At 43.3% G+C, this 27968-nt stretch overlaps 1 protein-coding gene and 1 long non-coding RNA gene across 5 annotated transcripts in view; one reads left to right on the plus strand and one right to left on the minus strand.

Annotated features, from left to right (window-relative positions):
- Positions 1–8307: 8307 nt before the first annotated feature.
- Positions 8308–27836, minus strand: LOC114607643 (uncharacterized). Its single transcript, XR_003709200.2, has 3 exons — positions 27751–27836; positions 9749–9830; positions 8308–8560 (listed from the first exon to the last, which is right to left on the minus strand). It is a non-coding gene; the product is annotated as an uncharacterized LOC114607643 (long non-coding RNA).
- The window catches only part of NRP1 (neuropilin 1), a 126601-nt gene continuing 122269 nt past the window's right edge, over positions 23637–27968 (plus strand). For 2 of the 4 annotated variants that reach the window (XM_028751024.2, XM_028751026.2), the window contains exons 1-2: positions 23638–24632; positions 27782–27956. In XM_028751024.2, the coding sequence (XP_028606857.2) occupies positions 24566–24632; positions 27782–27956 (242 nt within the window). In that variant the 5' untranslated portion in view covers positions 23638–24565. Of the gene's footprint in view, positions 24633–27781; positions 27957–27968 lie in introns of all 4 variants that reach the window. The other 2 variants (XM_028751025.2, XM_028751027.2) reach the window with 2 other exon arrangements.

Here is a 27968-nt window from a genome sequence, read left to right on the forward strand (position 1 = left end):
TGGCTTCCCCCATTACTCTTAATAGAACCCAAATTCGTTGTCTGTTACCCAGAGTCTGCAGCCTCCAGCACAGTACTGTGTGTCAAAGCCAGGGCACTGAAGCATCTCAACTCTTACAACATCTTATGCTTCCAACACTGGCTTTATAGGAACAAAAATAAAATTTCCATTATTTCTCAGCTAAGAGCCCAAATTTCTGTAGTTTTGAGTCCACCACCTATTATAGATAAAAATATTAGAACTGAAGGACATCAGTAGTAATGCAATTGCCTTGCAAACTTCCCCATCTCTCCCCCCCCCCTCTCTCTCTCTCTCTCTGTGTGTGTGTGTGTGTGTGTTTCTACCACTTTTTCATTAAGCATAATTGATTCTTTGCTTTCCAAACTATGTATGTATATCCGTTGCAATGCTAATTAGAGAAACTGTGATTATTTCAAAGTCAAACCAGTTTTGCTGCCCAGGGGTCTAATCTAAAAAGAGAATGATTCATTTCTAATGATATGGCCCACTACATATAGAGTTTAATTTGAAACAGAGACCTGGGTTGAAAAACCTATCTTTACCATCACATAGTACAGCCTCTTGTGTTTTGGCCTCAGTTCCCAATCCATAAAATGGGGATTATTATGACCTACCTTAGAGGACAAACCAAATAAAGCCTTTAATGCACTTTTGCAAATTAAAAGTGGTATCTAAATAAGAAACAGGAACAGTAGGTGTTCATCCAGGCCTTCAATATATTTGATTACAAAACTCAAATGAACAGCTTCTCTCATAAATAATTTCACCACTTTCTCCCCTCCAAGCACAGTTAGAATTAATAAATCTAGAGTGAGAAAAGCCCCAAACTTTTTTCAATCAACATTAACATATATATAGATTTCAGGATGGCTCAGTCACACACTTACAGTACTGCCAGCCATCTGTCACGAGCATTATTAGGTTCTCCGTACTGAAGGACATGAAACAGAGTTGTTGCTACCAGCAGAGATGTGATCTGTCAGAACTGGGTCACATCCAACTAAACCATTACTCAACCCTGCAAAGAACAAGCATATGGGGTTGTTACTTTACCTGCTGGAGGAGTGCCATGTCTGCATGTCACATTAGATTGCAACCCTAATGAATTAGAACTTGTTTGCTAGAGTGTTATGAGGCCATAAGAAGAATCCTACCGGATCAGAACAAAGGTCCATCTAGTCAAGTACTCTGTTTCCAACACTTATCGCAGACTATTGCTCACAGGTTTGGAATTAACATGAGCCAGGACCTTGCCCAAAATAGTGTTAATTTGATCAGTTTATGGGAAACATACCTGACTTTGACTTAGCTTTCTGTACAGGGATTAGGGAGAATTTTAAACAGCTAGTCCTGATTTGCTTTTGGACTAGAATATTGTATCTTCTCTGAGGTGTTCCTTCTTCTAGGTGGGTACTGCTTTGGTTGTCTGATTTAAGTGAGCCCCGATGGCCAAATGCTTGTTTGTTTTCTCTTTCATCACCACTTTAGCAGAAGGACCAGAGTGGACACAGAAGATGCTATCAAGATACAGGGATGTGTCTGAAAGGTCCACCTTGGCAGAGGAGCAGGGGGATAGCAGGACATTCATGAGGCATTCACAATTCGTGAACAGGGCTGCTATCCAAATGTCTTAAGAGTTCCAGCTCCCTCAGGGAAGCACTGGGAAGGGCAGTCCAGAGGAGGGCTTTCTCTGTAGTGGCCCCTTAATTGTGGAACAGAGATGTGTCTACTATTTGACAGAAGACACACTTCTTTACCTTGGCCTCTGACACTCAAATGTATTTCTTTCATGGAGCCCACCTTCTTTGCTGAATTTATATTGTTCTGTTCCATTTGTAGTGGCTTTACCTGGTTTTATATTTTTATATTCTGTTGTCATAATGCACCCTGAAACCTTAAGGTGAAGGCAATGGTGGCTGGTGCCCAGTGGGAACGGTGAGGCAGAAAACAAGTAATCTCAAACAGTGGCGTAGCGTGGGGGGTGCAGGGGGGGCCGGCCGCACCGGGCGCAACATCTGGGGTTAGGGCAAATCCACGGGTTAGGGGGCGCAAATCGACAGGTTAGGGGGCGCAAATCCACGGGTTAGGGGGCGCAAATTACTTGCCTTGCCCCGGGTGCTGACAACCCACGCTACGCCACTGATCTCAAAATAGGTAGAGCCAGTAACAAGCAAAGCCAGCTCTTTCTAATTTTGTCTCTATTCTCCTCCCTGCCGAGTTCTACAAAAGCAACTGAAACTAAACAGGAAGAGGAACAACAACCTTGTTGGATGGTTGTAACACAGGTTGGATGGTTGTAACACAGGTTGAAGAGGGTGCTTTTTCCTGATGGACCAGCTTCCACTGGGTGAAGGGTGGGGAAGAAATCTTAGTAAGTAAATAATAAATGCAAGAACTAGCAGATTTGCCGGTGGCTCAGATGAGGGACCTACCTCACACTTTATGAGGACTGTGTGCAGTTCATCACATGTACCTCAGGGATGAGCTAATTTTGACAGGGCAACATCTTGTGGTGGGGGGTTAGATCTACCACCTCAACACAGTTGCTAAATGATGGATGCATGCCATGTCCTTTTAACTGTGGCATGTCTATGAGAAAATCTCTGAGGTTTTTAATGTTCTCACTTCCCCACCCCTACCCTTAAAAATAGTATTCCCCCCATATATCCCCCATCATTTGTATATATGTGTGGTGATCACCATTCCTCACATCCCTACAGGGCAGTGGAATCGCACTATACAAACAGTGAACAGACTGACAGTAAAGATGTTGCAGCTGCTGCTGCAAGTTTCAACAGCAGGAGGGGGGGGTTTTGAAAATAATAATAATAATATAATATTTTTTAATTATTTATACCCCGCCCATCTGGCTGCGTTTCCCCGGCCACTCTGGGCAGTTTCCAACAAAATATTAAAATACAATAGTCCATCAGATATTAAAAGCTTCCCTAAACAGGAAAGCTTCCCTAAAAAAGACAGAAGTTGTGCTGTTGGTGGTGCTTGTGGGGAGCCCCACCACTGAGAATCTGTTGGAGAATTTCTCCTCCCCCTGGATAAATTCGGCGAAATGATCCCCCAATTTTGCCATCCACAAATAGGGCACAAGTTTTCAAGAGGCCATTTGTGCAAAGTTTTAGTTTAATACAGTGTTAGCTTTCCTGGTTACTTCTGTCCCATTTTCAGGCTGCAGTGCTTGTTGCACTGCGGAACTGTGGCTTACATTTCATTCACAAAAGTGGGCGTGGTGTGACACAGCATCAAACATCATTGGACAATGTCACTGCTCATCCACACATCTGTCCCACCCCCCACGATTCACCAATGGAAACAGCAGGAAAGAAATCTGCCACTGCAGATTCTGAAACTTTACTCCAATTTTCTGGGTTAATGGTGTTGCAAACATTTTTTTCTCTGGAAACAAATAACACAAATGAGCGCTAAACTTCTGCTTGGCTTTTAAATAATGTGAGAGCTCAAATTGCTGTGTGAATGTAACCTTGGTAGTGCCCACCTTCCTCTTCACAAATTAATTTCATAACCATAAATGTTTAATTCTGGGATTGCCTTATATTTTATCCCGTTTCTAGAGAAAACATCATTCTGACATTGTTGTCAACATTTATTGTGCTTGTTTCTAATAAATATATGATGATTCAGTAACTCATATTTTTTAATATACTGAATAAATCCATTTGTCCTAGGTGACACACATTTTTCAAAGTAGCCACAGGTGGGGTAAGTTAAGTGAGGGTAAAAGTGAATGGGGGGGGGGGACCTAATGGCATTATGCCTAGAAGTGAAATACCCATCAGTTGTATTATGGATCCAACTGAGACAAACTTGCTGAACATTCAGGATGTTTCTGAAATAATCTTGGATTAATGATGCTTAGATATCATTCCACATTCATACGAAATGGAAAATATTTCATTTTCCATGCAGACAAAAGGAGTACAAAGAATAGTTGAAAACATGACAGGAGTGGTGCAGAAAGGTGGACTTTTTTTAGAAGAAGAAAATCTTTGGTCTCCCTTTTGCTTAATTGGTTTTATTTTTCCTGAGCAATATAAAACAGCTTGGACTTTTTGATCAAGCAAATATCCTTCATCACTTTAAAGAGCTTTTTATAAAACCACAGATCTGAATATTTCTCTGACAGACATATTTTTTGAATCTAGAAACAGTTCTGCAGAAAGATATTTTCATCAAAAATGTAAAACCTTATAAAAAATTCAAATGTTTTGGTGCAGTAGAGGCCCTCGACTGGAATAATGCCATCCAATGTATATACAGCATGGTTTTATTTCTAGGTGAGTTTTTCCTTTCTTTCTTTCACAGTGAAACTGATCTCAAAAGTGCCTAACTTCTATGGCTCTCAGAAAGAGCTACGGTAATAATTATTCTGATCTGTCATCACCTTGCCAGATCATGATATTTCAGGTTTCTTGTTTTGAGTAAATTTAATTCCTTATCTTTGCAGCTTCATAAAACAGAAACCCATTTTGAACAATAAAGCATAAATAATGTATTTCTATTTTTGAATGTGTTCTTGGATATGATTGCAATTTATGAGAAAAGCAACTATAATTATGAATGCAAATGATTTCACAGTTATTGCAACAGATTTTGTTTATATATGTTAAACAGTCTTGAAAGATAGCCTGCTTTCATGAGAAAAACCTAGTTTTTTATGTTGAGACAACACTTAGAGTAACAACTGTGGAAACTAGGACAATTGCTATAGTGTGAATCAAAATGTGTTAGTTTGAGTCTTTTAGACTGGTATATCTCCAGCATTAAACAGTGTAACTTGGCAACTCACAAAAACGCTGGCTATATGGGGGCCTATAGTCCTCTAAAATAAAATTCTAACTAGCTACGTGTAGAGTCTAAATCATCAAGCTCAAAAGTAGATTACAAACTGAGGAACTAATAATAATTAAAACATAAAACATCAAGCATTAAAAACTTCCTGATACAGACCTGCCTTCAGATGTATTCTAAAAGTTGTGCAATTCTTTATCTCCTTGACATCTGAAGTGAGGGCATGGCATTCCACAGTGAGGGTGCCACTACTGAGAATTATGACCCGTTAGGCCCTTTAGCCATAAAATCCTTCCCTATAATCTCTAAATGGTCTGCATCCAGATCCAGTGTTCTTTAGAGAATACCATCTACTCTTAGAGCCCCCATATCTGTCATTCAGTGCTTTTAATCCCATCATTTAGAGATCCATTTTGTAAGGGCACTGAGCAGAGCCTTCTCAGTGGTGGCACTGCAGATGCAGAATGATCTCACTGGAGAGGCCTTCCATGAAACATCTTTCAACAGTGCAAAAACATAGTTGGGTACTACCCATAGAAAGTATCTCTGCCATCTTCCTGTGCAATATGATTCCTGAATATAAACGTGTCGACCACAGCAAACTATGGCAAGTTCTTAAAGAAATGGGAGTGCCTGATCACCTCATCTGTCTCCTGAAAAATCTCTATGTGGGACAAGAAGCTACAGTTAGAACTGGATATGGAACAACTGATTGGTTCAAAATTGGGGAAGGAGTACGACAAGGCTGTATTTTGTCTCCCTGCTTATTTAATTTATATGCAGAATACATCATGCGAAAGGCTGGGCTGGATGAATCCCAAGCTGGAATTAAGATTGCCAGAAGAAATATCAACAACCTCAGATATGCAGATGACACAACCTTGATGGCAGAAAATGAGGAGGAATCAAAGAACCTTTTAACGAGGGTGAAAGAGGAGAGCGCAAAATATGGTCTGAAGCTCAACATCAAAAAAACGAAGATCATGGCCACTGGTCCCATCACCTCCTGGCAAATAGAAGGGGAAGAAATGGAGGCAGTGAGAGATTTTACTTTCTTGGGCTCCATGATCACTGCAGATGGTGACAGCAGCCACGAAATTAAAAGACGCCTGCTTCTTGGGAGAAGGGCAATGACAGGCCTAGACAGCATCTTGAGAAGTAGAGATGTCACCTTGCCAACAAAGGTCCGTATAGTTAAAGCCATGGTTTTCCCAGTAGTGATGTGTGGAAGTGAGAGCTGGACCATAAAGAAGGCAGATCGCCGAAGAATTGATGCTTTTGAATTATGGTGCTGGAGAAGACTCTTGAGAGTCCCATGGACTGCAAGAAGATCAAACGCATCCATTCTTAAGGAAATCAGCCCTGAGTGCTCACTGGAAGGACAGATCGTGAAGCTGAGGCTCCAGTACTTTGGCCACCTCATGAGAAGAGAAGACTCCCTGGAGAAGACACTGATGCTGGGAAAGATTGAGGGCACAAGGAGAAGGGGGCGACAGAGGACGAGATGGTTGGATAGTGTTTTCGAGGTTACCAGCATGAGTTTGACCAAGCTGCGGGAAGTAGTGGAGGACAGAGGTGCCTGGCGTGCTCTGGTCCATGGGGTCACGAAGAGTCGGACACGACTAAACAACAACAACAACAAATTGCAGTACACAAGGGATGCTACAGATATTAACCAACCGTGTAAAAATGTCTTCCAGATTGCAACAGTGCTAAAAGAACCACCCATAAGGTGCCCTTTGGTACTAAATGAATTGTTTACAAGTCTACAGCTTGCAAATCAAAATGTGAAAGGTATTAGAAACGCAGCACCATGCGTGGACAAGGATGTGTGTGGTTTAAAGTGACTATATATGTTTTCAGTGTCCATCCCTATAGAATCACAGAATTGTAGAGTTGGAAGAGACCCAGAGGTTAGTGGGAAACCCAGAACAGATTTATGGGGTGCATGGGGACAGGGGAGAAAGATTGTGGGTGGGGTGGTTGTGGGTGGGGTGATCCAGGGAAAGGGAACATTATCATTCCTGCGTGCAGTGGCAAGCAGGGATCCTGTCCTAGCTATGGGGGTGGGCACCCTGCTGAGAGGCCCCTGAAGTCTGGCACCAGCCCTGCTCAGCATATCAGGCTTTTAATAATGCCCATGTGTCACTCAAAAATGCTAGCTCTGTTTACAGAACAGATGTGTGTTGAATCAACATGCAAACCACCCCCAATTTCTATGCATTTATCGGGGGGGGGGGTCTTCTACACAGAGCCTGTGCATGACAAGTCGCATGTGCAGATCCGAACCTGTACAGCTTGGAGGCACATACATGCTGTTCCAAAATACAGAGGTCAGGTAGAACCAGGTGGTGCAATCCCACTTCCTCTTGCACCTGCAATTTCACATGCTTTTGTCTGAGTACAGTTGCTGTGCAAAGGTAGCTGATGGAATCTTTTATTGTTTGCCCATGATATAGTGAGTTAGAGAAAAGTCCCCCTAAATCAATAAATCTGCTTTGGTAAATAAATGTAAAGCAAACCATATCTTTTCCCACTAAGGGACTATTTCTTGCCAAAGTTTGTAATACCCTTTTTCCTGAAAGAGAAGCTGATTATGGCTGACAGCACTCTCATTTGGAGGTCAGTAGGGCAATAGGTTAAATATTATGGCTGAAGAACCTTCACTCAGGAAAAGACCCACACGGTATAATGCAGTCTTTTGACAAGAACAATCATATGAGGGAATAATATAATAATTCTTTTTGCCACAGGGAAGACATTATTTACACATAGAATGTGTGTGATTCTCTACCAGGTCTGGGCTTTCTAAATTGTCATTCATATATAAGAACATAGTTGCTATACAGCATTACTAGCCAATGTTGTTGTTGTTGTTGTTTAGTCATTTAGCCGTGTCCAACTCTTCATGACCCCATGGATCAGAGCACGCCAGGCACTCCTGTCTTCCACTGCCCCCCACAGTTTAGTCAAACTGTGGTAGCTTTGAGAATACTCTCCAACCATCTTGTCCTCTGTCGTCCCCTTCTCCTTGTGCCCTCAATCTTTCCCAACATCAGGGTCTTTTCCAGGGAGTCTTCTCTTCTCATGAAGTGGCCAAAGTATTGGAGCCTCAGCTTCAGGATCTGTCCTTCCAGTGAGCACTCAGGGCTGATTTCCTTAAGAATGGATAGGTTTGATCTTCTTGCAGTCCATGGGACTCTCAAGAGTCTCCTCCAGCACCATAATTCAAAAGCATCAATTCTTCGGTGATCAGCCTTCTCTATGGCCCAGCTCTCACTTCCATACATCACTACTGGGGAAACCATAGCTTTAACTATAGGACCTTTGTCGGCATGGTGATGTCTACTTAGACATAAAAAAACTTTTTAAAAATTAAACATTCATTCATAGGTTATTTTCTATTATAGTAGTATCAACATTTTGCATATTGCTATCACAGCAAAGGGAATAATTTAATGCATTATTGCATGCCACCCCAATCTCTGAACGGTTCAAGATTGCAGGGGTTCCAGGCACTTACTCAGGGTTCATGTTTCCTTCAGAATCCGAGCCTATGATGGAGGGGTTCACAGCATTAACACTCCAAGAGGATCTTGCTTCTCCCATAGCCACAGCCTTGGATTCCATAGAAATCAGACATAACACTTTGTCGTGTATATTGGACAGACCCAACTGGTGTTCCTTGTGCTGTTTCTCCATTGGAACCTATTTGCTAATGGAATAGGAAGGGAGCAGATATTTGCCAATTCCTTCTTAACTGCAGCCCCCAGCCCCTCTCCCCAGAAATCCTTTCTGGAATATTTGGATTCTGCCAAATCAAAAGCCCTCATCCTCATAGGAGGGCACAAACTGGATGCAACTCATTACCACCACCATCTTATAAGCACTTTGATGTGATTCAGTCCTTTTTCTGTCCCTATAGTCATGCAATAACTTCTGCCTAAAGTAAAGCAAACTGCCTTCTGGCTACATGGAACCAAACTATCACACACACACACACACACACACACACACACACACACACTTTTGTGGGTGAGGTGGGGGCACACAGGTCTGTGAGCCACAATTGCTATATCAAATCCTCTATCTACATTTTAAACATGTGCTCACTTGCACATTGTGTTCTGACAAACAGATCTTTTTTCTTTTCTTTTGACATGATACAATGCAAAGACAGAGGAGCAAGTAGCTGTTTACATGATCCTTGAAGAGCGAGCCAAGATGGCAGTCTCAAGAACAATGCACAAATGGCAGGGATTCTACAGCTCTCTCTGGGATGCACAAACAACAGTTAATAATTAGAACTGGAACAGAATTCTGGAATAGTCAGCTGCATATGACTATCCAGTTTTCAGTCATTAAAAGAGGGCAGCATTTATAATTTTAAACCTTTAGATTTTTATTTTTATTTTTAGAAAAAGAATTGCAACAATGTAAAGCCAAGGAAGCAGTTGAAATATAAAGCCAACATCACAGAGCACATTTAGAGAGAACCATTGGTTTTCATTTGGGGGGTTTTTCCGCAGCAAAAAAGATGTTGGCTGGCAAAGGATATGTGGCCTTTTCGAATGCTGTCCAGATGGCCCCTGTGAATAACGCAGCACACAGCAGCGCTCTACTTGTTGGACAGATAACTTACAAATTTGGAAAGAGCCACTTGAAGAGCTCCTTCATTAAGCTAATAATGTGTCTGGTTACATGGTAAACAAGAGTCAAGGGGCTTGTAACATTTTCACAAAAGGAGTAAGTTTCAGCTGCTATGGCAACCTGAGCGATCCCTATGAAATCAGTTCTTAATTATCCCAGACATCATGAATCCAAGGATGCAAATGACTTGTCACAGGGGGAAAATGTGTTTAGAAAATTACATATAAAGAAGCATATCACTGCTAAAGCCCACCTTCTCTCTTCTCCAGTCCTCCCGAATCTAACTTCCACTCTGGAACGAGAACTGGAGCTTTCACCTCCACACCTTCTTTTAGCTGTGAAGGACAAGATACAGTGTTATAAAAAAGAAACAACTGAGTAGAGAGAAATGGTCCCCTGTCTTTCATTCACTTTATCTCAGAACTCAAGAGCCCATAGTTGTCCAGTGAAATTTATCGTCAGTAAGCTCAGGACAAGCAAAAAGAAATGCTCAGTCATGAAATGCACACAATTTATTTCTAGAAGTCATTGCCACAAGATTTTGCAAAGACACTGAGTTATATGAATTGAAAATAAGAAGACTTGTGCATATCAATTTCCAATTTTTTAAAAAGCTCAGACGTAATCATATTACTATCTTAACATATTCTAAGAATAACCTACAGCACAACGGATTCTTACTGTTGTTGTTAAAAACATTTGTGTTCCACCTTTTGAAATTTGCTCAAGGCAGCTAACGGTCATTAGAAAACAAAAAGTCAGTGGCGTAGCGTGGGGGGTTCAGGGGGGACCGGCCGCACCGGGCGCAACATCTGGGGTTAGGACAAATTCACAGGTTAGGGGGCGCAAATCCACGGGTTAGGGGGCGCAAATTACTTGCCTTGCCCCGGGTGCTGACAACCCACGCTACGCCACTGCAAAAAGTACATCATACAAAAACAAAAGGGAAACCTAACACTGTTAATACAGCAGTAGGATAAAAACAAAATCAGGCTATTCTGTCCTCCCCCACTAGGGCTGGCAAAGAAATTCAATTCAGTTCACATTTAAAGGCAAAACCTGCCTAATTTGCACCCTATGAAACAAAGCACGGCCATTCTTCAAAATTTGCACTTCTCCAAACTTAGCAGTGCACATACATGCATAATTTTATTTGTATGTTGCCTTTCCACAGCTCAAACCATGCTCAAGTGGCTTACAACGTGAAAAGAATTCATAGCTACAACATGACAAAAGGAGTCACAAACAATAAATAAAATACTTAAAAACACACAACCAAACTGAACAATTTCCACACAAATCACAAGATCTAAAATAAAGATACAAAAAGGCAACAGCAGCAACAAATCCCCAACAACCATCCAGTCGACCATCCATTCTAGGTGTTCCCCAGGGCCACAACACAACTGCCCTTGCCAACTGGTGCACAACCTTTCAGAATGTGCCAGAATCCTTCTGGTTCTGTGGGTCCTCAGGAGTGGGCCCCTCACCTCCGCACAATGCCAGTTCCCAGCATTTTAAAAGTGGGCTTACACATCTTGTCTGACTTTCATAAAATATACCGCTGCAAACATACTCTAGTTAATAAATAACACAAACAAGCATTTAGCTGAAAAGCCATTTAACATCAACTGTAATAAGTGACAGGCAAAATTATGATGGAGAACACCTATTGAAGAAGATGAAATATGACTCAGAGAAAGGGGAGATGATCTGTAATGAATGCAGTACAACCGCTTGTTTACGGTGATTGCTGTGTTCAGGCTGAAGGGGATGCATTAAAACATGCCGAATCATGATGATAGCTTCCATTTTCCTAATAAGGCTGTATCCCTTCTAGCATTATTATGTAAAATGTAGAATGTGGGTAGTAGGAGTTATAATGTTCAATAATGGTTCAGTGTAAGTATATAAATGTACAAAGCAGGTAGATTAGATGGGTGGAACATTCATTTTCTTGTCAGGCCAACGAAAGTCAAACTTAAAGTGAGCAGTCTTTTGCTTCTTACATTATTTTTTTTATTAAAAAAACCACACTTCTTGTTATATTTTATGTTTTTGTATCTTCGAAGGAAGATGAACACTTAAAACAGAGCAGCTGCCTCTTTAAGTTATAAAGCTTGCCTTGTTGAAACAAACACTAATATTTAATTTCCTTAGCAAGCACAAAAGAAGTTGATAATAACAAGCTAATTATCTAAGTTAATTATCTAATTATCCAGGGCCTGCTCTTGCTCCCTGTGAAGTCAAATGGCAATTTTGCCATTGGAGTATAAAGAGGCCTTGCAGCATTGCAATGTCATTGAACTCTATTGAAATAAGTGGAAACACGCCAGTATTAATGCAATGAATGGTCTAGAAGCACCCGATGTTGTACTATTGTTGATGCTAAGTGTGTGAAAACCAGAAATGTGTATTAAAGGTGGGTCACTGAGAGTCCCTAAAGATGCCATCTTTCTAAAGAAAGTACAGGATATAACATTTAACATAATAATACCTAGCAAATAAGATGTCTTGGGGTTTTGACTCTGGTTACTGCAAATCAGTTGGAGCCCGTTAAATTTAGATTCTGAACACATTCTTTCAAGGCTGTTTTAAAATTTGCAATTTTGTGTTTATCCCATTTCTGCTTGTGTATCCTGACTGCAACAACTACAGGTGCCCCAACTCAGGAAAGTGTGACATGTGCTGCATACATTGCTGTATTTGTGGCTCTCCAGAACAAGTTGCCACACAGAAACCCAGACAGGGTAACAGATGGCTATTTTTAAAAACTGATGGTTCCAAACAACCCATCAGTTGGCTAGATCAAGTGAACGTGGAGTAGCCAAGTTTACAGGGGACCACAGGATGATGAAAACCTAGAAATTTGCATGAACAATGGAGCTACCACAATAAGCAGAAGCAACCTGGTAACATTCCTAATTGTGAATGGCCCAAAAGGAATGATGCTCTATCATGGTATAGTGCCATTCCTAGGGATATTCTTTTCATTTATGTTATGTACTGAGTTGAATAGGATCCAAAATGCAGCAGTCTGATTGGTCCTAGAACAATAGGATTCAGAATGCAGCAGTCTGATTGGTCCTAGAACAATAGGCTCCAGAATGCAGCAGTCTGATTGGTCCACTAGAGCCACCCAATCCAGCTCCAGGTGGAAGTGAATCCGTGACCTGATTGGCCTACAGGAGAATCCTGGAATTAGCCAATCACGTGGGGCCCGTTGTGTAAATAATGTATATAAAGCAGACATTCTGGGGAAAATTCCATTCCTCCTCACCACTATGAGCTGAATAAAGAGCATAAAATCCACTCTCGACTCCGAGTATATTTCAATTTATTTGTTTTTTAAAAAGGAAAAACGGTTGCCCCCACTGGCCTGAAAGTTTCCAAAAATGCACTTTTGTGGGAAACAAATGGCCCCATGAAAGGAAGGCATTTTCAACCCAGCCCAAGATACAACCAATGGAAATGACTGAATTAATCCCTAAGTGGTTGTATTTTAGAGGATACATTACAGGTTCCATTACAGATTGTTGTCTCCTGTACTATGCTACTGCTGCTACTATTCCTTCTATCAGTGCAGCTAAAAATAGTGCACTAGAAGCAAAGTCGAGGATCATGCCCTGCATGCAGCACTCCCCAGGTTCAATATTTGGCCTTTCCTAGGTAGAAAGACCCCTGCCCAAGGTCCTGGATAGCCAAAACCAGTCAGAGCAGACATGGTAGTCAGACTAGATGGACAATTGGCCTTACTTGGTTTCAAGCACTAATCATTGTTTGGGACCAATACTATTGCTGTGATTTCTTTGATATAACACCACACTGCATATCTTTCTGCTACAAGTGAATATCTTGGCTGGTTTTAATTTATTGTGTTTTTCTTTCAAAATAGCACCAAATAAATAAGCCCCTTGTCATGATTAATCACTTGCCAAACTTCATTCTGAAATGATTTCTTTCTGAGTTTATGGAAGTTCATGAAAAGGGTAAACTTCAAAGTTGCTGAAACACATTGTTTAAATGGCAAAATGCTTAATTTTTTTTTCATCTGCAGTTTTAAGTTTTATATTACATGATTTAGCTTAAGGCAGTATTTTAAGGATGAATTATAAAGTTTCCAGGAAGTAGCTTTATAATCAGAGTACAAACATTCTTCAATAGAGCACTGTAAATACAAAGACAAAACCAGAGATGGACCTGAACCAAAACAAAATCCCTAAACACAGAGCTGAAAAATAAAATAAAATAAGGTATTGTTCATAGAAATGCAGTGTTGGAAGAGAACAGAAGGCCAGCTCGTCCAACCAGCTGCCCAAAATGTAAGGCCTCCCACAGATAACCTACACAAGCGAGAACATGTTGTGCTATGATCAGGGAGCAAAAACAGCACAGAAATTCCACTTCATTGGAGCCAAATAAACAAAGCCACATACTACAGGGATGGCTATGGAAGAGGTACAGTTGAATGATGTGGTATACTAAAGCAACAGTGGGCAACCTTTGGCTACCAAGACTAGTTAGGCTCACCAGGCCTCTGCATTTGGCCCACAAGGCCATTTTGTACTGCCCTATAGTGTGGGGGCAGATAAAGCAGGGTTTGCAGACACTGCCAATCTGCTGTGGCTGAAAAGCACTGCACTTTTGCAAGCACCACTGTGGTCATCCACACTTGCAAAGGCACCAGGCCTTGCAAGCGCCAGCAATCCGCTGATTGTTTGCTTTTGCAAAGTGCTGTGCCTTTGCCCAAACTGATATGAAACCAAGCAGACAAAGGAAAATGGGTCGCATGACATGCAATTGACAGGTGGGCAGTCCCACGCACTGCTCAGCCTTGGCTGGTGGGAGATCAGGGAGGTTAGGATCCAGACAGCTCATTTGATCCAATTCCCAACCTCTGTACTAAGAAGAAGTATCTGATTGTTCTTTTAATCAGTTCCTTGAGCCTTGTCATTTAATAATCATTGGGTTGAGTCTACCAAGGTATGACAAATGAAGGAATAATGTGCATTTGGTTCATTTGTACATACTTAGGCTTAGATGTGGCATATTATAGAATCTCAGACAATGCTCAGAACGATAGAGGAAATTGGGTGTTCATCTCCATGGGATTCCCTATTACAGAGGCACTACTAGCTTTGACTAGAAGTTGTGCATTTAGTAGCCCCATGCTAAGGAACACTTCCAGCAGAGATTGAGCAGGCATCTTCTTGCAACTGCTTTTTTTTTTTTTTTTTTTTTTTGTTAATCAGTTTAATGATTATTTGTTTTGTTTTTGATGATGTTTTACCATTGTTCATCACCCTGAGTTTTTATATGATGGTACAGAAATACTGTTACAGATGAATATAATAGGTAGGTAGAATGAGCTAGACACATGTCCTTATTGAGTAGGTATGTGCCAAGGTTAAATATGTTCTGCCTACTCAACTCTTCCTTCTGGCTCTTATGTTTTTATCTGCATAGTTTCCAGTCATGTGCCTCTCTCTATTTTGTTATAACAGATTGTGCTTAAATGTCGCTGAGCTGGCTGCTGGTCTTGATGTAGGATAGAACTGTTCTCACAAAGCTGGAAGCAGTAGCACTGGACTCCTCTTGTTGTTTGCTTTTTTATATGTTGCATGGTGTTCCTCACAACTTCCTCCAATTAGGAATTGCTATTTCTCACGGGCTTCAGAAATCTTAACATGTTTTGTGCTACTGCCAGATGCTTTGTACTAACATCAGCCTGAACCAACATAGGGTTGAGTTTTAGTTCAAAACATCTGGAAGGCACCAGCTTGGCAAGTGCCAATAGTGACTAGTGGGACATAGCAGGGTAGGGTGGGATTGTTTACCTGGCTTCCCAACATGGAGGTCACTGCTGGTAACCAAGAATGGGAGGTGGCAGGTGGCATGAAGGTGGAATGATTTGGCCACAGAAAATGGAGTATTAAGTTGGCTAAATTGCTGTGCCTGTACCACTAGCCACTACTGGTGAATGCTATGTGGAATATAGTATTTTACTCATCGCTTCTGCCTGCACAGTTCTTTCAACACACTAAATTCATCACACAAGAGCTGTGGTCACCCAAGGCTGCTTTTCTGTTTCAGGAATATTGCACCTCACAACACTCAAATCACACTTTTGTACCTTGAACACATTACTGATGAAAAGTAGTTGAAATGTCATAGACACCCAGTGGATTTTAAGAGTTTTTCCTTTCTTTAGCAGTTATGCTTAGTGACAATACGATTCTTCCACTCCACGGTACTCGTTTGGACAATTTTGTGAAACATTTTAAAAGATAAAAATAAACACTTTTGATGCTTTGTGCCACTTTCCTTTTCAAAATTCAGAAGTGCTCATATGCAGTTGTTTGTTTTAAAAAGTGGTAAAACAGGAGATTAACCTTCACACAGCAGAAATATCTTATCTTTATGTGGACCTTTTGCTAAGATGTTTTTTAAATACATACTGTCTATTCTACCTGCCATGACACTAATCCGTATTTTAAGAAGCAGTTGGGGTACATAGTAACAATACCTAACTAATGCCACCATCTGTTCTGAGTGGTATATTATTTATTGCACTTATAATACAGTAGAGACTAAAATGAAGTCAGCACATTATTCTACTAATTGTGTATTTTGCCTAATTATACCTTTTTTATCATAATGTGACTAATATGAAAGCAAATAGCTTTCACTTTCTTTAGCTTTCTCTCCTTAAGTGCAAGACAATTGTTTGCATCCCACCAGCCTCCACTCAAAGCTGCTGCCTTCTCAATGGAATGCTCCCCATGTCGTCCCATAAACTACTAGATGCTGGAAATATGTTCCAACAGCAATTGTGAAGGTTTCCTTCTGAGAAATATATATCACACATGTGCACTTCAATTAAGTAATTGCCATTTTTAACGCAAAGGGAAAAAAGCAGCTCAGCACATACTCTATCAGTGTATTATTTATTAGTTTATATTGGGGGGGGGGGAACCCACCATACATATAATGTCCCATACTCTCCAGCCTAGTCCTGCCAAACAGGTAAACCTCTTCTGTGTCAGTTTTGGACTGCAGGTGAAGTTTCCCATGACTTAAAGCAACTCATGCCAAGGAGAAGAGTTCCAACCTTTTCCCTGCCATGTCAATTTTCTATATGATTTTTTTCCCTGATGAAGCATTCAGTTATATGAGTGTCCACCTGTAGCCTGAAGTGGTAAAACTTTAAAACAGGTTTAGCTCATTGTCTGCCGTTTGGGAGTACTGGGTGTCAGTCTGTCACTAAGCATCACAATGACCTGGTTCACACATCACTTTTAAACCATGCTTAAGATAAACTATACAGTGGTACCTCAGGTTACATACTCTTCAGGTTACATACACTTCAAGTTACAGACTCTGCTTACAGACTTCAGAAATAGTACCTCAGGTTAAGAACTTTGCTTCAAGATGAAAACAGAAATTGTGCAGCAGTGGTGTAGCGGCAGCAGGAGGCCCCATTAGCTAAAGTGATGTTTCAGGTTAAGAACAGTTTCAGGTTAAGAACAGACCTCCAGAACGAATTAAGTTCTTAACCTGAGGTACCACTGTAGTTTAAATGTAAAAGGATGTGCTGGCACACATGATTGAAATGGAAAGTGTTTTGTTCATCCCCTGCTCCCGTCACATTGCCAGGAAACAGGCCATCAGCCGAGACAGCGTTGCATCTGAATTTAGGCTTGTGGCTTGTTTCTCTCCAAACTATGAATGGTAACCAAGGTTTGTTCTTGGCTCAATGATTGTGGTTGGTTTGGAAACCTAAGGTTTAAACTTTAGAGTGGAGTGCAAATAGCTTTATCTTCATCAGTTTGCTCATGTTTGAAATATCACCTTCCTTGAACCAAGCTGGCAGGTCTAGATTACTCAATGTCTGGGTAATGTCAGGCAGAAAGGCACACAGACAACAACAGTTAATAAACTGGGGGCGGGGGCAGAGAGTCATTACAGAGAGAACCCTTTTCACATATCTTTAGGAATAAACTGCACCGGGTGCCATATTATCTTAAGCTTCAAGGGTGCCACATTTGAGTGAATTCAAAGGTAGGAGTTGAATGAACACAAAGCATTACTTAATACCTATCAGCTTCCCTTGTACGTATATTGAGTTTGGGCTGCTTTGAGTTCCAGCTTCCTTCTAGAGCCTCACTGGTACATATCTGATGGCATCAAAAAGAGTGACATTAATGAGACTTCCAAAGACATCCTGCTTGTGTCCCATGTTTCAAATAAGCAGACACAAGCAAGCATGGGGTATCAAAAATTCTCACACATTTTGTGGAGTAGTTGTAAAATCTTTCAGTTGCATTTATCACCTAGCCTGGATTACTGATATGGCATTATGGGATTCCCAATGACATATATAATGGAAGTGTAATATACTTTCATCACTGCTGGTATCCAGCACTATCAGAGCTGTGGATAATGGGGCAACTTCCTACAACAAGAATGGAGATATCAATGCAGGATTCACTGAATAGTCTGGTGGCAGTACAATTGTCAGCTGCTCTGGAACTCTAGGAATCTATTACTACCTTTGCCTACCTTGTATACTCTATCTTTGCATTCTTTGAATTAAAAAGTCTATTAGTCATCCACACGCCTGAACCCTCTCTCTCTCTCCCTCTCTCTCTCTCTCTCAGTGGCTACTGACTGGTGTTTGCACAGCTGGAGCCATTGGCTAAAGAGAGAGTACCTCATCAAAACAAGGACAGGTGGCAGCGCCTCTAGACATAATGTACATTTAGAAAACATTACACCAGACACAAAATTAGAATGAGTTCTATGGAGTCGTTGATCAAAGCGATTGAAATGGTGGACATATCATTAGTCAGAAGTGCCTTTATAGTTAAAGCTATTTTGTAGAGTAAGCAAAGCACAAAAAGCACAAGAACTATATGGAAATACAAGAAGATAGTACTGCAAACCAAGAAGAAAGCTATCGCCAAAAACCAGATGGGTTTTAGTTTAAAGTAGCTTTGTATATTGTGATTGAGTATTCATTTATTCTCACAGAGAGACTACAAGAACCAAACTAACTAAAAGTGGAAGAAAACCATGATATTCAGATGATAGGTATAACTTTTTAATACCGCACATTTATTCTCCAGATGTCTGCTCAGTAAGTGAAACCATACCTAAAATCAGCTTCTGGTGCTGTTTAGCACACATATTTTAAGAACCTACTTTAAATATGCAATATGCTGTCTTAACTTTGGATATGCTTTCTCAGTAATAAGATGCAGAGATTGCCAGCCTAGCAACTATGAAGAAAGCTTCATCTCATTGATTTGTATTATATAGAGTTCACTTAACAGCTGGATCTGAATCTTCAGAGCACTGTGTTAACCCATCGCCAACTTATTTGAACGTCACTTAAGAAAAATACAGAAGGAGTTTGATGTACTATCTATAAAATATGCATCACAATCTATCCAGTAAATGCGTAAGTACTTCTATGATGGGCTCAGAGACTGGCTAAGCTGAGGAAATATAACAAGACTGGGACTGAGCCCACCATCTTGTCTGACTTTAGGATGGCAGACTTTTAACAACTTTGAACTTTGGGGATGCTCCTGGATCCATCTTTGTCCCTGGTAGCTCAGGCAGCTTTAGTGCCTTGTACCAGCTATGGCTGTAACACCGACAATGATTGTTCCTGTACAGGGATAGTCTGGCCACAGTGATTCATGCATTGGTAACCTCAAAACCTGATCATTGCAATGTGCTCTGTGGGCTTATCCACACTTAACTTTCCTCCACTCTTTCCAGGTATGGTCAACACTTTAAAGCTTTGTGTCTTAATGCCCTCTTTTTTTCTCCCTCCAGAGGTTTCCCTGCAAAATTCTGGTTTTAAAAGACAAATTTAGAAAATATCAAACAGCAGCACCCCTGATCTGATGTTTGCTCTGAGTGGTAAAGAGTGGGTTTCTGCAGGGAAAGTTCTGACGCAGACATTTTTAAAACCCACGTGGACAGAGAGCTTTTAAACATGGACTTGTACCTGGAAAGACCAGAACCACTGGCAGAGGAACGGGCGTGTGGAGGGAGCGGACTGCCCCCAGCACCACTATTCTGGTAGGGTGCCATCGCAGCGGGGGGGGGGCAGACATGCACCATGCAACTCCCATGCGCCGGGTGCCATGCCCCCACAGACGGCGTGCCACGCCCCCAGAACAAGCACCACGACCCTGGGGCCGGTGCGGCATGCCCTCGTGGGTGGCGTACCAGACCCCTGGGATGCGCACCACCCCCTCGTGGTGGCGTGCCACGCCCCCAGGGGTGCATACTATGCCCCCAGGAAGTGCCAGCCATGCCCCTGCCTGCTCTCTGCCCCCAGTAGCAGAGTATGCAGCTTCGCCACTGACCAGGACAAAACGTGAATGTGGATAAGCCCAATGTCAGGCTACCCTTGGACCTAGTTTGGAGGCTCCTGCTAGTGTAAAACACTACAGCTAGATTGTTGATTGGAACAGACTACTGCCAACACATACCTCAAGTGCTCAAAAGCTTACAGTGGCTGCCCATACACTAACTGATCATGTTAAAGGTCCTTTTACACAGCCCTTAACAACTCAGGTCCAGAATAACCTCGGGGAGCACCTGATATTCCTGCCCTATCACTGAGATCCTGGGGTCTTTGGGAGCACTCACCAGGTCTTTGGGAGCCATGCATTCAGTATTGTGGGCCCAGTCTTATGGACTTCTCTTCCAGTTGAGGTCAGATAGGCCCCCTCATTGTTGAACCTCCATCAGCTACTGAAGACCTTTTTTTAATTTCAGCAAGCTTTTTAATTCCACTTTTTAGTTTAAATGCATTTTTATTTCTATTGTATTAAGTCTCCTGTACACTGCTTCAATGTGACTGCATGATTAAGCAGTATACAAATTGTAGAAATATGCAATAAAACATTGGTGATCCCTGATAATACCATTTCAAGAGACTGGCAAGATAATGGCATCAAACTATGACAGCTCAGGATGTAATGGAACAAATGTCAATGAGGAGAATATTTGATCTTGCACCTAGAATTCAGGTGCTCCAATCAACATGCAAATATTTGCTTATCACCTAAATGTGCAATGGAGTGAGGCGTGGTGCTGGCCTCCAAAGTCAGGAAAGATTTGATCAAAAAAGGCAAAGGAATAGATCTAAGTGTGGAGTGTTACTGATTTTTGGTGGTCTTAAGACTATAGAGAGGGGGGGGAGAAAGAAGCAGCTCACACCACATATGATTCCTAAGCACAAAGGCAAAATGTTTGTAGTTACACTGCCTTGTGTCTGCCAACTGTTACAACTGTTTGAAAATTATTTCAAACACCGTAACAGTCTCTTGTGTGTGGACAGTAATTTATGCTCTGGCAGGTCTTGGAAACTGAGCAAGGTTTCAGATCTAAGTCATTTTCTCACCATTTTTTATAGAAACACCTAGCAGAAAAAGACCTCTCCTGGTATGCTTTTTGGTGACCTATGTTAATACAGTTCCCCCTCATTCCATATATATCTACAATCTTATTCCAAACTTCACTGAGAAACTGTCGCCTTGTTCCATATTCATTGTCACACGCTGTTGGAGATGGAGAGCTTCTCCCCCCTCCTTTCTTTTTTCCCAGAGAGCCGAAGGTGCTATGATAGAAGCATCCTTGCCTGTGAAATCTCACAGTAGATTTTGCCGGTTGTTATTTTTTTTAAATCTTCTGCCATTCTTGCTTTGAAAAGTGCTCACAATGGTTTACAGTACTAAATCACACAAATACTCTTAACTGTAGACACCTAAAAAGAACTCTGCCTTTCTTGAAAGTATCCACAATGGCTCCGGGCAATAAAATGCACACATATCCAAGTGCCCCCATATTACAGAAGTAGCAGTTATCTGCAAAAGATGCTGGTTGTGTCTTTTTAGGAGAAGTAAACGCATTCAAATAATTTATATTGTTTCATGTGGTTCGACGAGTTTTCCTCTGAAGGCCTTCCCCGTGCAGAAATTTGGGTCTTGGTGTGTCCTGAGAGAAAACCCCTTTGTCGGGGGCGGGAAGGATCTCTGGAGCAAAGGATCTCCCTGGGAGCAAAGGCAGTTCGAGTTTGGGTTGCGGCTGACGATTTCTGCTTCACGATCGGCCGCCACTTCCTTCACCTCAGCTCTGAGAAAAGAAAAGCGATCCACTTTCCTGTATGGAATGGGAATTCGCTGCTCGGCCGGGCCAAGGAAAAAGACTGTGCGCACCACACTCCCACACCCCAAGAGATCTGGCAGTCAGCAATTCTTAGAGTCTCGATTTTCGTACTTTCCCGCGTTTTGGGGCGCACTTCACCCCGTGCGCGCCCATCAACATCCCCGCCTGCTCCCTCCGGAGACCAAAGGGAAGGCGGGAAACGGACACGCCCTCGCCCTCCTCCGCTTTTCTTCTCAGAGCGCCTCCCGGCTTGCAGGCCCGAGGAAGGGAGCAGGCTGGCAGCTCGCCTTTTCCCGCCCGCTGTGCATAACCGCCCAGGCTTCCTCTCTCTTCTCCCAATACAGAACTTTTCTCCCTCGTATCTCGCAGCAGATCTCCCTCATTTAAGTGTGCGTGGTGAGGGGAAAGTGTGACATTTCTCTCTGAAGAGACAGCCCGCGTCCTCCGGGGGTGCGCGCGCACTTGTGTATCGGCGGTGTCGCCCCGGGGGGAGCTTCGCCTTGCGCCTGGGCTTGCCATTTGTGCTGACACAAACCCACTCACGCGCCCGCCCGCCACCTCCATTGCCAGCTAGGGCGTTAATGATCAGGAGGAGGCGGAGGAGGCGGGAAGTCGGTGGCAGGAGGGCGAGCGGGGAAAGTGTCGTGACTAGGCAAGCGGGGGAGGGAGGTGGGTTTGTGGTGGGTCGAAAGATACGCCCCGCACCGGCACCGTCAGTCAGGAGACAGTAACGGGGGGAGAAAAATGGAGCTGGAGCAAGGTGCATAAACCAGAAATCACACGCCGAGGGAGGACAAGCTCCGTTGTAGGCAAACACATCTGGGCTTCTGCCAGTTGCCGGCTGGTGGTTGAACGAGGATGGTCAGAGCGCGCGCAGGCAGGGAGAAGAGCGGAGTGGAAAGCGTGGGGAATGCAATGGATGGGGCGCCCTGCCGAGATGGGGCGCGCAGCAGGTGGCCAGTGCCCAGTCCGCGGGCGCGCGTTGCTGAAGCGGCTTGAAAGCGGGTAGCCAGTACACGGCGCTTTTGCACGGGGGTGGAGGGGAGAGGCGGGAGGCGAGAGGACAATGCGCAACAGGGAGCAGGAGAGAGAACACGGAGCTTTTAATCCCCCCAAGTAGAAGCGAGGCGCTTCCCCGCAGGGGTGCGTGAGTGCGCGCGCCTTGCAGACAGGGCAGCAGGCGGCGGCGGGAGGGGGAGCATAACCACCGGGCTGCGCCGGTGGGCACCACTGATCAAGGGGGGGGGGATGATGGAGGGCGAGCAAAGAGGGGCGAGCGAGCGCCTATTCTTAAAGGCGGCCGCGACGTGATAATCACGCTCCCAAGTGTCCGCTGATGGCAGCGAGGCTACAGCTGAGGCGGGCATGTATACGGCATCTTCAGGTGACACTGGCTGCCTGAGAGCCGCGCTAAATGGACTATCAATCCGGTTCTGTATCTGTAGGAAGGCGTGGAATTAGCATATTCTAGTGGAGGGGAGAGAATAACGCCGGCTGGCCACGTTCGGGGTGTTTGGAGAGGGCGCTGTGGGCAGCGGTCTGTCCGTGGGTAGTTTTCCTTCGGCGACCAGCTGTGACCGCGGGCGCGTCACGCTTTGCCCGCTTTACCTGGCGCGCGGAGACGCCCCCTCCCCTCCCCCGCCCCTTCACCCACCTCCCCACCCACCCCTTGTGGAGCCTACAGAGCGCGGAGAAGGCGAGGCGGCTCCTCTCCTTGCCGGCACGCTTCTGCCCTCCTCCTCCTCCGATTGTCAGTCCGTCGGTCCGCGTCCCTCCCCTCCCTTCCCCAACCACTCCCCCCCTTCTTCTCCGCTTCCCACCCACCCAACCAGCCACCTCCCCGGGTGAATTTCAGGGCTCCCGGGCTCCTTCTGTTTGTTTGTTGATCCTTCCTTTGGGGAGGGGGCTGAGAGTGGGAGGGGGGGAGAGAGGGCGGGGACTTGGGGCTTTGGAGACGGCAGCGCCTCGGCTCTTATTGCCACTGAGTTGCGCTTCTCCTCCTCAGGCTGCGGGAAGGAGCCGCCTGACCGCTTGGCACTTCTGCTGCCTTCCTCTCCTTCCACCGCCACCAGTGGTTGGATTACCGCGGGCAGCAGCGGCGGTAGGGTGCCTTGGGGCTGCCAAGCCCGCAGTGCCAGTGGCCAGGTCAGTAGCCCCCGAGCGAGCGCTGGGAGGAGCAGGCAGCGCGCACCTCTCGGGTCTCTCCTCCTGGCGAGCGGATCTCCCTTCCAGGAAGGGATCGCTGGCGAGGAAGACGCCTGCGCCCCTCCTCCTGTGACGGGCGCGCTATCCCGGGGTGAAGAGGGCAGGAGGGCGGGGAGGGAGAGGGCTGAAGCTGGCCACAAAAAGTCGCCTCCGTCCTCGCCGCTGCTTTCCCTTCTTCCTCCGCGTAACAGACAGGCGCTCATCTCATCCCGGCGAACCCTGGGAGAGTTTTGCAACCACTTGGAGAAGACGGAGAGCTGCAAGGGGTGTTGCTACTTCCCCAACTCCCTTCCCCTTCTCACTGTTGGGACTTCCTCGCTAGTTTTTCCTCCGGTGCTTTTTTAAAAAAAACAAATAAAGTCTGTTTGGAAATGGCAAAGGCAGTGACGCCTGGAAAGGGAACAAGTGTGGGGCGAGCCAGAGGAAGCCGGAGCTAAATGACAGGATGCAGGAGACTTGAGGAGATACACAACAAACAGAGAAGCGTCTCTTGTACTAACGGGACTCTTGCTGCTGCTGCTGCTGCCGCCCGCGCTGCTGTGCCGACTGAGCCAGCTTTCTGATCTTTTTGCACCGGCCCTACTGGAGGATTTAAGATCTAAGAGGAATTGTGCGCTGAAGAGACCGGATATTTTATTCTCTTTCTTCAGTCTTTCTGTACTGAGAAAGGAAGATGGATTGGGGACTCTTCCTGCACTGTGTTGCTCTCACCATTACCCTTGGCAGGGCTTTGAAGAGTGGTAAGTGACTGACACGGAATCTCTTTCAAGTGAAGCCAGGTAGCTGCAAGCAGAGGGGCCCTTACCTGAGCTCCTGATATATAAAGCCAACTGTGAAACTAACTAATATAATGGATAAAAGGAAGCTGAACACAAAACACTGGGTATTTACCTTGAGTTACACACAATCTTTGTTTGGCTACCCATCCTGAATGCTACCTAATGCAGGGCTTGTCTGATTCACAAGAATCAGAATAGCCAATTACTTTAATGTTTCATCCTTTGGCAATTCCACAAGATTCCACTTTGAAACCTGACAGACAGTGAATACTTAAAAGGCAGGGTTTTTTATTGAGAGACAGGGGGAAATATATTTGATTATCTTTTGTAGCTATGAGTCCCCACAGGTACCTATTTCCAAATCCTCATCCTCCTCATCCATCTATATTATGCATTAGGGCTCACAGGGCACTTATTGTCTCAAGCTAAGCAACCTAAGGTACTGTTCATACACAACAGTTATAAGAGAAATCCTATGGCACAGACTTCACATCTGGTTTTGAGGGAGCATTTAAGAGCTGCTTCAAATTGATGGAGGCTTCCTTCATTCAGCAATGAAATGACACCCATACTAGCTCCCTAATCTATGCAGTTTTTAAGGATGCTCTGCCTGGAATGGTTGACATCTTACTTGCACACATGGAGGGGGGGAGTTATTAGGAGTTTTTCCTTCCCAGAGCAATTTCTGAGCAATTATTATTAACTAATTACCAAATATTTATTTTTAGTCTGACTAGGATTTCAATCAAAGTAATTAAAAGAAGGTAACACTCTCCACTTAGAATGGTATATTCTTTTAATACGGGACCACAGTAGGAGTGTTCTTTTACTGGAGGATGTAAATCACACCTTATGGTGGAAATCAGTCTTTTCTCAATATATTTTGAAGAGGTTGGCTAATTTAGCAAGAAACAAGTTCTTCCTCTGCTCCTTCATGACCAGGAGAAGGGAAGAAAAAAGTCTTTAAAGAAGTATTAGCATGTCAGTCCCTGAGAATCATGCCGGAGATCCTGTTTGGCCTAATCTTTTTGAAGAGTGTAGCTAACTAGACCTAATCTTTCAACCTGAAGTCTTCCTTTGCAAAGATAACAGGATCGCGCTGTATTTCTGCATCGATTTGCAGGCAGTGTTGAATTAATGGAGATGAGTAAATAAGCAGGGATGAACTGGAGGCATAAAGTGGAGTGAGATGTATAGCGTGCCTTTTTGCTATTACGAGCAATATCATTCTCTTAAGTGCTGAGCCAACCATAGGAAGATCTGAGGGGAAGGAACTATGAAGCTGTCATTAAGTCTGAGCAGTTATAGGCATAATGTAATAGCCCTGTAGAGTCACCATGACCATCCATCTCTTCTGTAGCTTAGCAGACTCGTGGGTGCCACATCTACCTCTGTCCAGGACTTGTGTCTGCTAAATTAATTCATTAACCTTATGTAGGTAGACTGGTCCAGAGTCATTAGAAACTGCTCCTCTTAATCAAGTGTGCAAGAGATTGCACAGAGCCAGGGAGTCTAGCAGCTCCCCACATTATCTTATTATACTATCACTTTCCCAGGAGTTACCGATTAAAGTGCTGTTGGTAGTGAGCCCACCTAAATGTCTCCTAGAGTGACTCTTGTCAAGTGACTTGCAGCAGCGCTGGTTTATTTCACTCGTTTAACAGATGCCAGATTCTGCCATGTTGTTTGCATAGAGCTAGAGTGGACTTAATGAGGCGGGATCATTTTCCAAGTCAGCTTGCACGCGGCAAATCATGCAAGATTGTCTCCGAAACCACATGCAGGAGGCTTCCAGATAAATATCATTGGCTGTGGATTTTGAACTCATTGTTGCAACATCTTTTGTTCTCGGAAATGAGACACGCGATACAAACTGTCAAGGCAGAAATAAATAGTAGCTCATAACCAACTCTGAAATAGCAATTCGCTGAACAACAAAAACCCACAGCATACATCTCATTCCCTTCTAATTTATAGCAAATGTTTCTTATAATGGCTGTAGTTTATGCATTTTTGATGTGCACTTTATCTTTCATTTCCATTTGACCTGGTTATCTATAATAAAATTCTGCACATTTGTAACTTCGTGTCGAGTACAAGGAATGCCATTTCCAGTTCACAAGAATTTTATTAGATACAGAAGTTTCATATGTCATTACTGTGAAAATGGGCTGCCAGTGTGTCGTTTGTTAATGCTTGTCTGATTAACTGATGTTAGTAGAAAATATTTCAGTAAAGTTTCAAAGTGCCAGTGCAAACCTGCACAGAACAATGGAACAAGTGGCCTTGGAGGTTAGATTACATCGCCTCTGTTTCATCTTTCAGTATTTATTTGTAAAGAACCCTAGCATGGCTTTGGAGAGGAGCAACCAGATTTTGCTCAAGATATGGCTATTTGCACTTAGAGGGCTGGGGAACTTAACAGTTTTGTAATTAGAAATAAACTTCATTTTGTTTTTCCTTGCTTTCTGTTACACTGCTCTTATCTGCTCTCCAAGCAGTGGGTGGGTGGGGGGGACTTCCTTAAAGGAGTCAACTGAATCATTGCTGCTTCAACAAATTCTACTTTGTTCTTTGGTAGTCTGGACTTGAAGATCACAGATAGCTTCCAATTGCTTAGATTTAGGATCTGATAAAACCAAAAGGGGGTTGTTGTAAACAGGAAGGGGTCTTGGAAGACAAGTTCTGTTGTCAAATGACATAGAGCAGGCTTATTGTCAGAATGCTAAGTAAAAGAATCAGATAACATTGCTCTCCGAATCACTCTCAATTAAAACCTATTGCTTAATGACACTATAGTTTCCAATAATAATTAAGAATTAACCATTCATTACTTATTAATTATTAGGTGTAAAAGCTGTTATAATCACAAAGAGCTCTGTCTGGACGAAGTTTTTTTAAAACACACACACACACACACACACCTCCCCTGTTCTGTCTTTTGCAGGGGCGGTGATACAAAACCAGAGCTAATAACTGCAGAAAGCAGCTTTCTTTAAATCATAAACCAGAAAAAAAAAATGTTCTTCAACAAGGGCTTGAACTATTGCAGGAAATATAGATGTTTTGTTTGAGTGACCTGAACATGAAATGTGTTTTCTTAATCGCAGATAAATGTGGTGAAAATATAAGAATCGTGGAGCCTGGGTATCTCACCTCTCCTGGGTATCCAAACACTTATCATCCAAGCCAAAAATGCGAGTGGCTGATTCAAGCTCCTCAACCATACCAGAGAATTATGATCAACTTCAACCCTCACTTTGATTTGGAGGACAGAGAGTGCAAGTAAGTGAGATG

This window comes from Podarcis muralis, chromosome 12 (assembly GCF_964188315.1).
Source record: "Podarcis muralis chromosome 12, rPodMur119.hap1.1, whole genome shotgun sequence".
Taxonomy (NCBI): Eukaryota; Metazoa; Chordata; class Lepidosauria; order Squamata; family Lacertidae; genus Podarcis; species Podarcis muralis.